This window comes from Lathyrus oleraceus, chromosome 7, assembly GCF_024323335.1.
Source record: "Lathyrus oleraceus cultivar Zhongwan6 chromosome 7, CAAS_Psat_ZW6_1.0, whole genome shotgun sequence".
Classification (NCBI taxonomy): domain Eukaryota; kingdom Viridiplantae; phylum Streptophyta; class Magnoliopsida; order Fabales; family Fabaceae; genus Lathyrus; species Lathyrus oleraceus.
The window spans coordinates 447,802,955-447,814,671 of NC_066585.1; the positions used below are offsets into that span (position 1 = coordinate 447,802,955).

At 32.0% G+C, this 11,717-nt stretch overlaps 1 protein-coding gene across 1 annotated transcript; it reads left to right on the forward strand.

Moving 5' to 3' along the window:
- The first annotated feature begins 8,410 nt into the window (after positions 1-8,410).
- Positions 8,411-10,920, forward strand: LOC127101885 (protein FAF-like, chloroplastic). Its single transcript, XM_051039317.1, has 2 exons — positions 8,411-8,555; positions 8,936-10,920. Exon 2 carries the CDS (start codon positions 8,958-8,960, stop codon positions 10,557-10,559), a length of 1,602 nt encoding a protein of 533 aa, XP_050895274.1. The 5' UTR covers positions 8,411-8,555; positions 8,936-8,957; the 3' UTR covers positions 10,560-10,920.
- The last annotated feature ends 797 nt before the right edge of the window (positions 10,921-11,717 follow it).

Below are 11,717 nucleotides of genomic sequence, written 5' to 3' on the forward strand. Positions count from 1 at the left end.
GCCATGAGGTCGGATAAACCCTGGTTCGTGAAATTAATTTAACTTTCCTGACTTAGTTAGAACTTATGTAGTGGTTCTGATAGAAGTTACACACGTTTATACAAGAAAACAAAACATTTGATGATAATAATGATGTAACGACCATAACAACCAAGATCATTATGGTAGGAGTGAAGAGACTTGAATATATAAGTTCAGTCGTAAACTACGAAGAGAAGATATTACATATTCACATAACACTTAAACTAATGTTTTATTGGTTTACCTACTAGTAAAATCAGCGGCATAAAGAGAAGCAACGTTTTGGTTCACTCAATACTCTTTTTAGTCATTGATATATTATTATTTAATTTGAGCGATCATGATAGATGACTTATAACTTATTATTAGATTTTATGTTCTGAATATTTAATTTTTTTATATTATATAATATAATTTTAATTAATCAACATTATTAATTCTTTCATTTTTATTTAAGTGTAGCTCTTTATCTAATTAATCTCAATCATTATTTTTAATCATTTTTTATAAATTAAAAAACTTAAATAAGAAAAATCCAAATATTCATCTCCTTTCATCTTCAAACATTCATTATATTTAATTACATTCATACAAAATAAATTACACAATTTTAATATAATTTATATAATATTTATACTATATAACATTAAAATTACTTGATGACCTGCAATTGCATTGCATGTCAAGACCATGGTGAACCAAAACTATAATACTCCATAGTAAATGCTATTAGTAAAGTCACATTCTTTAAAATTGCTTCTTGAGAAAATAGAGAATTCAATATGTTCATGTAATATGTTAATAAGCGGATTCACTCGTTTTGAAGTATAGAGCCTTCTTTATAATAGAGAAATTACTGCATGGAAATATTGGATTAATTTATTAATAATTATGATTCATGTAATTAAAAATTTGACTTAAATAAATGATATCTTAGTGTGATGATTATTTGGATCGATGGATAATTAAGATAATGGAGTTTTATTTTGAAATTTAAAATTTAAATCCTCTTCTCTCTTTTTCATGGATGTTGAGACATGTCTCTTAGATGACTATAAATAAGGACATTTGTAAAAACAACAACATTTTCTTTCATTCAGTCTCATTTTTCTCACAAATAGATAAAAATATCTTCATCATCAAAAGATACATATAAGAAAGAAGAAAGAGATGAAAGAACAATCGAAAACCGGACAAGAATCGGCGTTATAGATCCGAATACGTTTTTACTGTTTTTCATTAAAAAAAATTGAAATAGTATAAAAATCTTAATATCAAGATCTAAAACATGATTTTTTTCTAATAGTTGGTATCAGAGCATGGTTATCAATATTATAATTTTCAAAAAATGCTTAAACAATATGAAAGTATTTGAATTGTTTGATATGAATTCATGCTACTTTTATTTTGATTTGCATGCATGGTAATGTAATTTTTTTTAGGCATAATATGTATAATATCAAGTAGCAGTTCATAATAATCATGCATTCAAATAATCCAGTAGCCATGCGTATACCTTCTTCGTAACGTTTTAATAAATTGAAACATGCTGTGTTACGTTTCTGTTATTGGACTTAAATATATTAAAAAATTGCCTTAACATTTCTAAAAGTAATTCAATATAAATATTTTGTATCAAAATAAAATTTATTAATCACCAAAGTGATCAAATGATATTTATTATTATAAGACATATTTAGATCATCCAAAGATGGATCATGACTTATAATTAATGAAATTAAGTGTTTCTTAACATACTTATTACTTGTATATCCAAAGATATACATGCATATTATTTTAAGTATGACTAATTTTTCATTAAAGTATGTTCATTTAGTATCGTTTTATTTTATTGGAATGTATTTATGCATCATCCAAAGGTGAACTTAGATAATGATTAAATTTAAATTGGTTTGAATCCATGAAATTTATTCAAAGGATTAACGTATGAGCGTGTTTTAAATGTTTGCAGTTGCTACTAATATATTTGTCTTGGACAATGCAATGACAAAGTTCAATGGGATGAACTATGTTGATTGGTCTGAAAAGATTAAGTTTCAACTGGATGTTATGGACTTGGGCATGACATTGATAATGGATGAGAAACCCACAGCCATTACGGAGGACAGTACGGAAGATGAAAGGTCTCCTTTTGAGGCTTGGGAAAGGTCCAACAGGTTGTCTTTGAACTTGATGAGAATGACAATGGCTGAAAATATTAAACCATTTATACTCAACACTGAAAGTACAAGGGAATTTATGAAAAATGTGAAAGAGTATTCAAATTCTGAAATCACAGACAAATCTGTTGTGAGGAATTTGATGAGTGAGTTGACGACTAAAAAGTTTGAATGGTCTCAACCCATTCATGATCATGTGACTCAAATGGGAAATTTTGCATCAAAATTGAAGTCCTTAGGTATGGATGTGAATGAATCTTTTCTTGTACAGTTTATCATTAACTCGCTCCCTCTCGAGTTTGGACAGTTCCAAGTGAATTACAACACCATCAAAGAAAAATGGAACTTTCAAGAAATAAAGGCCATGTTGGTTCAAGAAGAATGGAGGCTAAAGAAAATGAATGATCATTCTATTCATCTCACGACTCATGATAGAGCAAGTTGCAGTAAGTTCAAACCCGACAAAAAGGACAAGAAGAAGGGCAGAGCTCCTTTAAAGATTAATGAGGGCGGAGTCCAAAAGGAGAAGAAGTGTTATTTCTGCAAAGAGAACAGACACTTCAAAAATGATTGTCCTAAAAGAAAGATGTGGTTTGAAAAGAAAGGTATATTTTATGTTTCCATAAATTTTGAATCAAATCTTATTGAAGTACCAAATAATACTTGGTGGTTTGATTTAGGTGCAACTACTCATGTGTCACATATTATGCAAGGATTCTTTTCGATCCAAACCATAAAAGGAAGTGAAAAGTTTCTTTATATGGGAAACAAAATGAAGTCACGAATAGAGGGAATTGGGACGTATAGATCGATCTTCGATACTGGTTATCATATAGATCTGAAAAGTTGTCTTTATGTACCTGGATGTGCTAGGAATTTAGTTTCTGTTGCAAAATTTGATGGATTGAATTTTAGTTTTAGGATTGGAAACGATGTATTTTATTTATTTAAAAGTTCATATTATTATGGTTCTGGTATTTTAGTTGATGGTTTATATCGTTTTAATCTTGATGTTAATTTTAAACAATCTCTGTTTAATATTGAACATGTTGTTGGTAGTAAGTGAAGTACAAATAATGAGTTCTGCTTATTTGTGGCATCAAAAATTAGGTCACATATCCAAAGAAAGAGTAATGAGGTTAATGAAAGATGAAATATTACCTCAATTGGATTTTGGTGACTGGAATATATGTTTGGATTGGATTAAAGGAAAACACACCAAACAAATATCTAAGAGTTCATCTACAAGAAGCAGTGAACTCCTTGAATTGATACACACTGATATTTGTGGGTCCTTAGATGTTCCTTCTTGGGAAGGAGAAAAGTATTTTATCACTTTTATTGATGACTTCTCACGTTACTGTTACTTGTTTTTACTGCATGAAAAATCTCAAGCAGTGGACATGTTAAAAGTATTCACTAATGTGGTGGAAAGGCAATTGGATAGGAAAATAAAGATAGTGAGGTCTGATAGAGGTGGTGAATATCATGGAAAATATAATGAGAAAGGACAATGTCCAGGTCCATTCGCAAAGTTTCTCGAAAGTCGTGGTATATGTGCATAATATATTATGCCTGGTACACCACAACAAAATGGTGTGGCTGAGAGGCAAAATCGTACTCTCATGAATATGGATAGGTCAATGCTAAATTATAGCAATGTACCATTATCATTATGGACTTATGCATTAAACACCGTTGTGTATTTTCTTAATAGGATTCCTAGCAGGGCAGATCCTAAGACTCCTTATGAGTTATGGACAAGAAGGAAGTTTAAGGCATCTTCATATTTGGGGATGCCAAGATGAAGTAAGGGCGTATGATCCACATGAAAAGAAGCTTGATGCAAGAACCATTAGTGGTTTTTTCATTGGGTATCCTGAAAAATCAAAAGGGTATAGATTTTATTGTCCTAATCATAGTACGAGAATTCTTGAGTCTGGTAATGCTCGGTTTATTGAAAATGGTCAGTTCAGTGGGAGTGAGAAATCACATAAAGTGGATATTGTGGAGACTCGTGAAGAATATTTTTCGCCTACAGAGTCTTCTCAGGTTGTTGTCCCTCTGATTGTGGTACCGTCATGCAACGCACATGGACAACAAATTAATATTCAAAACCCACAAAATGAACATATAATTGATGAACCGGTTGACAGTGTACAAGTCACAAATGAGCAAGAACAAGTGAATGAAGAAACACAAGAAATAACAGTAAGAGGGTCTAAAAGGCAAAGAAGACCAGCTATTTCGAAAGATTATGTTATTTATTCACTTGAACATGAATGTGACTTGAGCATTGATGAGGATCCAGCCTTATTCACACAAGCTATAGAAAATGATAATTCAAAAAATTGGATCAATGCTATGAAAGAAGAGTTAAAATCAATGGATGACAATAATGTATGGGATCTAGTTGGGTTGCCTAAAGGTTTAAAACGGGTTGGTTGTAAATGGGTCTTTAAAACCAAACGAGACTTGAAAGGCAATATTGAAAGATATAAAGCTAGACTTGACGCCAAATGTTTCACTCAAAAGGATGGTGTTGACTACAAAGAAACCTTTTCTCCTTTTTCAAAGAAGGACTCTTTGAGAATTTCTTTAGCTTTAGTGGCTCATTATGACTTAGAGCTTCACCAAATGGATGTGAAAATCGTCTTTCTAAATGGTGACTTAGAGGAAGAAGTGTATATGGCTCATTCTGAAGGGTTTGTTACTACAGGAAAAGAAAGTTTAGTGTGTAAATTAAATAAGTCAATATATGGACTAAAGCAAGCTTCCAGACAATGGTATCTTAAATTTAACAATATTGTTTTGTCATATGGTTTTATAGAGAACATCATAGATTGGTGTATCTATATGAAGGTCAATGGGAGCAAATTCATAATTTTAGTATTATATGTTGATGATATTTTACTTGCTGCCAATGATTTTGCTTTGTTACATGAGGTAAAGAAGTTTCTCTCCAATACATTTGAAATGAAGGATATGGGTGAGGCATCATATGTGATAGGAATAGAAATATTCTGTAATAGATCACAAGGGTTGTTGGGATTGTCTCAGAAAGGCTATATAAATAAAATATTAGAGAGATTCAAAATGGATAAATGCTCCGTTGGGATAGCTCCTATTCAGAAAGGGGACAAGTTTAGTCAAATGCAATGTCCCAAAAATGAATTAGAACAAAAATAAATGAAGTTTATTCCCTATGGATCAGTAGTTGGGAGCTTGATGTATACCCAAACATGTAATCGACCAAATATCAGTTTTATCGTTGGTATGTTGGAACGATATCAAAGTAATCCTGGAATGGATCACTGGAAAGCTGCAAAGAAAGTTCTTAGGTACTTACAAGGCACCAAAGATTACATGCTCACTTAAGAAGATAAAATCAACTTGAAGTGGTTGGCTACTCAAATTCAGACTTTGCAGGATGTGTGGACTCAAGAAAATCCATATTTGGATATGTTTTTCTTCTGAATGGAGGAGCAATATCATGGAAGAGTGGAAAGTAGTCATCATTGCTACCTCTACTATGGAGGAAGAATTTGCGGCACGCTTTAAGGCCACAATTCAATCATTTTGGTTGCAGAACTTCATCTTAGGGCTTGGTATTGTCGATAGTATAGTTAGGCCGCTAAGGATTTATTGTGATAATTCTGCAGTTGTCTTCTTCTCTAAGAATGATAAATATTCTGAAGGTGCTAAACACATGGAATTGAAGTACTTATAGATTTAATGATAGCGGATCCGTTAACTAAAGGTTTACCTCCCAAGACATTTGTTGGCCATGTAGAAAATATGAGAATTATGTAAAAGTCCTTGTTAACATTATAATATGATTGGTATATATACATGTATAGTTTAATGTTCGTATTATATGATACTTGTGAATTCAATTAAGGTTATGTTTCTGCTGAGTTTTGTCATTCATATTATACATTACTATTAATATGTGATGACAAGGGTGTCTTTATAAAGACATGAAAGGCACATTATTGTATCCCTTAAATTTATTTGAATTAGATTGATTCGTGATGCATGGAAGAAATCAAGTTGATGAATAATTTGTGACCGTCATGATCCGATCATTTCAATTCATTAAAGACAATGACTTGATGCTTTTAATGAATGGTGCACAATTATAGTATAAGAATGAAACATCAAGTTTCCACATGAGTCAAGTGGGAGACTATTGGATTAATTTATTAATAATTATGACTCATATAATTAAAAGTTTGGCTTAAATAAAGTATACTCTAATGTGATGATTATTTGGGCTGATGGATAATTAAGTCAATGGGGTTTTATTTTGAAATTTAAAATTTAAATCCCTCTTCTCTCTCTTCGTGGATGTTGAGACATGTCTCTTGGAATGAAATGTGTCTGTTGAAGTAAGATGGCTATAAATAGGGACCTTTGTAAAAACGACAACACTTTCTTTCATTCCTTCTCATTTTTCTCACAAATAGACAAAGTATCTTCATCATCAAAAGACACATACGGAAGAAGGAAGAGAGGAGAGAACAATCAAAAACCGGACAAGAATCGGCGCCATGGATCCTGATACGTTTTTATTGTTTTTCATTAAAAAAAATGGAATAGTGTGAAAATCATAATATCAAAATTCAAAATATGAATTTTTCCTAACAGGAAATCCATGGTTATGATGAGGAGCATTAATATTGGGTTAAAAACAACACACTTGAGAGACGCCACATATTCATTCAAAATTTTAAGATGATAGGTGTGTGAGTTCTCTCACTTATAAATACTCAAGTCTTTTTATTTATAATCGATGTGAGACTTCAACTCACACTTTGACTTATTATTCTTAACACTCTCCCTCAAGTGTGAGTCCACAATATTTTTCCTCAAGTGTAAACATTATTGTCCACATACATTTGTACAACCATTCACATCTCTTCCATTTCGATACATCTCTTCATGGACATTTCAATTTCAACAGAAAACTTCTTCCTGAATATTTCGATACAAGCAAGTCGATCTCTTTATTCGAATCAAAGATTCATGATACTATTTATTGGAGGTCATGAGGAGGAGCATCAATATTGAGAACAACACACAAATAAGAAAAACATCACATATTCATCCAAAACACTAAAATTTTGAATAATCATATCATTGTCATTTACAAAATACTACTTAAAAAAAAACTCCAAATTAACACTGCTCCTCACATTAACCCCTAAAAATAAATAACCAATAGAGATATCGGTCAATAAAATATTTTTATTTTAAATCAAAAATTTAAATTTATTTAAAATTATTATTTTTTTAATTTAAATCATAAGATGGTTGTTAGAACGAAGAGAGAGAACAATTTATTTTTATTTTTTAATTAAAAAAAATTGTGTTTTGTGTATGTAAAAGCTACGTGTTTGTTTTTAAGAATATTATGTTGCACTTTTTCATTACCACTCTTTCTAGTAACAAGAATAACTCTTTACTGATATGGAAGATCAGCCTATGTTGCAAGGTTGCCAGTGTAATGCAGCAGAACAATGACCATTAACATATGGATCAGATACCACTATAAGGTACTAGAGTAACAAAATAGTATATCACAAAGCTAAAACAAGAGATTAGAAAGTAGAAACTAAACACATCATTGTTACTAGGAAACTCCTCAAGAAATCAGAGAAAAGTACAAAACATCTCTCTTAATACAAATAGAGATCAGTTCGAACAGATACCGATACCATTATTTGACTGTTGTAACAAATATCGAAATCGTGATCATCCTTACGAGATCATAATGCAACCCCGACATTTATTTAATAAAATTCTAAAGAACAAATGAAGAATATTTTAGATGGTATTGTAATTCCCTCCATGTAACTTTGACAAAATAATTAATAAAATTCTTTTATTTTAAAAATCATCCAATTTTTCAATGCAAACAATACAATTTATTGAAGAAAAAAAAACTATATTACCTAATTAAAAATCATCATCAATAAATACTACTTGGTATGGATAACATCTTTACCAAAACAAATTCGTATCCATCACAAACATGTGTCTATAAATAATACTTGTAATAACAACACTCATTTATTTTATTTTATTTTTAAAGCAAAAAAAAAACTTGAGAGCAATAATAATAATAAAGAAGGTTATTATCATGGTGGGGTCCAGTGAACATGGTTCTTTATTACTTTTCGCACCCTACAAATACCCTCATCCTCCCCCATCCTGCCTTCCCATCATCAATTCACTACAAACCATTCCTCTCACTCTCATTACATTCTTCATTATCTTGCAATTTCCACTCTCACAACACAGTGTGCTCTCTATCTTGACACCTTTGTTATTGTGCTTTGTAACTTCAAGGTAATCATTACATTTTTTTTATTCGTAGACAAAATAGTAACATATCTGAGTCTGAGTCCGTTGAGTATCAAAATTCGAATTCTGATGATGATATTTAACCTAATAATATTGGCTTCTTCTGATCGGTTAATTTATACATTTTAATATTTCATTTCAGTTATTTTGTGTTTTCCAAAACACATACACATGCATGTTATGTTATGATCCAACTCTTTCTTGTAACTTGAAATTCTTTTAACCTTTTCAAAACACTCTACTTCAATCCTCTACAACTACCTCTATGCTTAAGCCAATTATAGACCGTTAGATTAAAAGAAGAAAATTAGTTGATTTTTTTTTTCTCATAAATATTGAAGTTTTTTTTTAATGTGTTTATGCAGCTAAGTGCAATTTTAATCAAAGATGTCAATTTGTATGAGCATGAAGATAGAAGAAGACACTGTTCTCAATCATAAGCAAGGGATAGTCACTATTTTGAACTGTAACAGTGACACTAGTTTTACGCCACCTTCTCTCAGAAGAACTCTCTCAGCAGACATGTCCTCCAAGAAATGGCTTTCTCAGAATGGTTCTTCTAAAACCATGAAGAAGATTTCATCATCTGAGAATCTGCTTGGACGAGATGATGATGTGTTCAAAGAAACTACGTTGGTTGATGATGAAGATGAAGCTGAGAGAGAGAGGCTTCAGATTTGGAGTTCAATCCAGAGAAACAAAAAGGAAGAGCAACAGAAAGGAGGTTCGTTTGATACTTGGAGTTCACTCATGTCTTTGAAGACTAATGATGAAATCTCTAAGTCTCTTCCACCTTACATTCATCCTCTCGCTAAGAGGACGAAAAGCTCTTTGTCTAGGAAGAGCCTTGAGATTTGTACTGAGAGTCTCGGATCCGAGACTGGTTCAGATGGTTTGGTGTTCTCTTATCCTCCATCTGACAGTCCCGGACCTGAAACTGGGTCTGATGAAAAGTTGTCCTCTTATCCTCCGTCAAACTTGATGGAGGATACAGGAGAACAACAACATCAAACCCAGAATGAAAATGAAGAAGACAAGAAAGAAACCGAAGAGGTAGTGTTGGAAGTAGAAAGGTTCAGTTATGGTGGTGTTACTGCTAATAATAAGAAGTCACCACCGCGATCCTTCCCTCCGCCACTTCCTTCGCTCTCTCGCCAAGACGGTCCTTCTCTTCAGATGAGGCCACATCGCGACAACGGAAGGTTGGTTTTAGAAGCTGTGTCTCTTCCGTCATTGAACAACTTCTGTGTCCAACGCCAAGACGGTCGACTCGTCCTAACTTTCGCAAATCAAGACAAGGAAATCGGTGAGAATGAAGAGATAGGTGAGATGGAGGAAGAGTTTGAAGGATTTGAAGAAGAAAAAGAAGACGAAGACGAAGATACGGAATATGAGAGTGTGATAGGGAAAGGATCAATAATGTCTTTTGAGAAAACTACTATAAAAAGTAGTGTTCATTGGATTGGATCAAACCATAGCAACAAGGTGAATAAGACAATTGGGCTATTGAATAGGAATCCAAAGTGGTCAAAGAAGTTCAACAATGAAGTGGATAACAAAGATGTCCAAGTAGTGGAAGCTAGTCAAATGGTAAAATCACTTCCACCAAGGCCAAGAGTTGCAAGATTGATTCCATCACCACCAAATGCAGCAACTGGTTCATTCAATCTAAATTCTTATCAACATTATTGGAGGACCACAAAACCAACATCAACCAAATGCGGTAATTATCCACTCGACCATTATCAAGAGAAAAACATCACCAACGACAACGATAACAACAACAACAGCAACAAAAATAACAAGATTGTTGTGTCCGCAAAATGCGAGATGAAGAACATGAACATGAACCGTGTTTCGAATGAGAAGCAACAACTTTTGGTTCTTAAAGGAAAGAATGGTGATTATTTGGTTCATAACTTGAAGAATTGCAAGGATTCAAGAAGGTCCTTTCTCTTTTGGGAACCTTATTGCATTGCCACCTCATGAATCAACCACTTCAACAACCATGACAAAAATTCACTACTACTATTTTTAATTAATCCATTGCTTAAATCTCCGTCCCTTTTTATAAACATAATCACTCGTTTGCATTCTGCAAACGAGTTTATAATCAGAGACGGGTGTAATATTTATTCCTCTATTTTTCCTTTCTATTATGTCTACTAAGTTCAAATCCTTCTAGAAGGTGTAATGTAGTGTAGTCAAATAAAAGAAAAGGGAATTAAGAGGAAAGGGGAGTAAGAATTAGTACTTTATTTGTAATTCTAAGATCTGATAAATGACTTGAACAGTGTCATATCATATAACATATATAATATTTACTACTATTTACTATTGATTATAGTTATATTATTTGATCAATTTAATTTCAACAAGTTTGTTACGTTTTATAATAGTAAATTAACTATTAGTATATTTAAACATGCGAACTCTAACAATTAAAAAGTTATTTCAAAAGTTGTTTAAGTTTAGTTGTTCAAAAATACTAACTTTTATGTTGGTTAATATCGTACAACAAAATCTTAGCTCATCTTTGACTTGGTGGAATGTTTTGTCCTGTTCTGAAATTATGATCTATCTATCATCATGTTTCTTTAGCTTTTCAACTTTTTATACTTTTGTAATCCACAAGCCAATGAGGTTTTAGTATGAGTTGTTTTGTGTCCAAATATTGGTCTTATTTTTTGAAACACTATAATCATTCCCTGATTTGTTGTGTCCCTAATGGATGGTGACTAATTCATACCCGAATAGTAAAATAAAAGAAGTTAACCTCGATCCGTGTAGGGCGTAAGAATCTTCACGACTCCGAGACATGATTCGAGTATATGGATCAAATCTCTTCTTTTAGTATTAATATTGTAGTTTAAGTCAAAGTTATTGTGACTATAAGATATTGTCTATTTTAAATTAATCGTGAGATATTCTCTATTTTAAATATGAGAATACCTGCAAATTCGGTATTTAAAAAATTTGTCTGAGCGATTTGAAGAATGCTGATGTTATATTTTTAATCTTGATTCTCAAGTAATGTAAAACCATTGCATAAAGACAAGACATGCTAGCCATGCATTCAATTAAATAATGAAAATATTGTATATTTGCAAAGTCATGGGGACATTTTATAATCATATGATAGGATGG

What these genes read in the sequence shown, in the direction of transcription:
- LOC127101885 (XM_051039317.1), top strand. Translation starts at nt 8,958, where the DNA reads ATGTCAATTTGTATGAGCATGAAGATAGAAGAAGACACTGTTCTCAAT.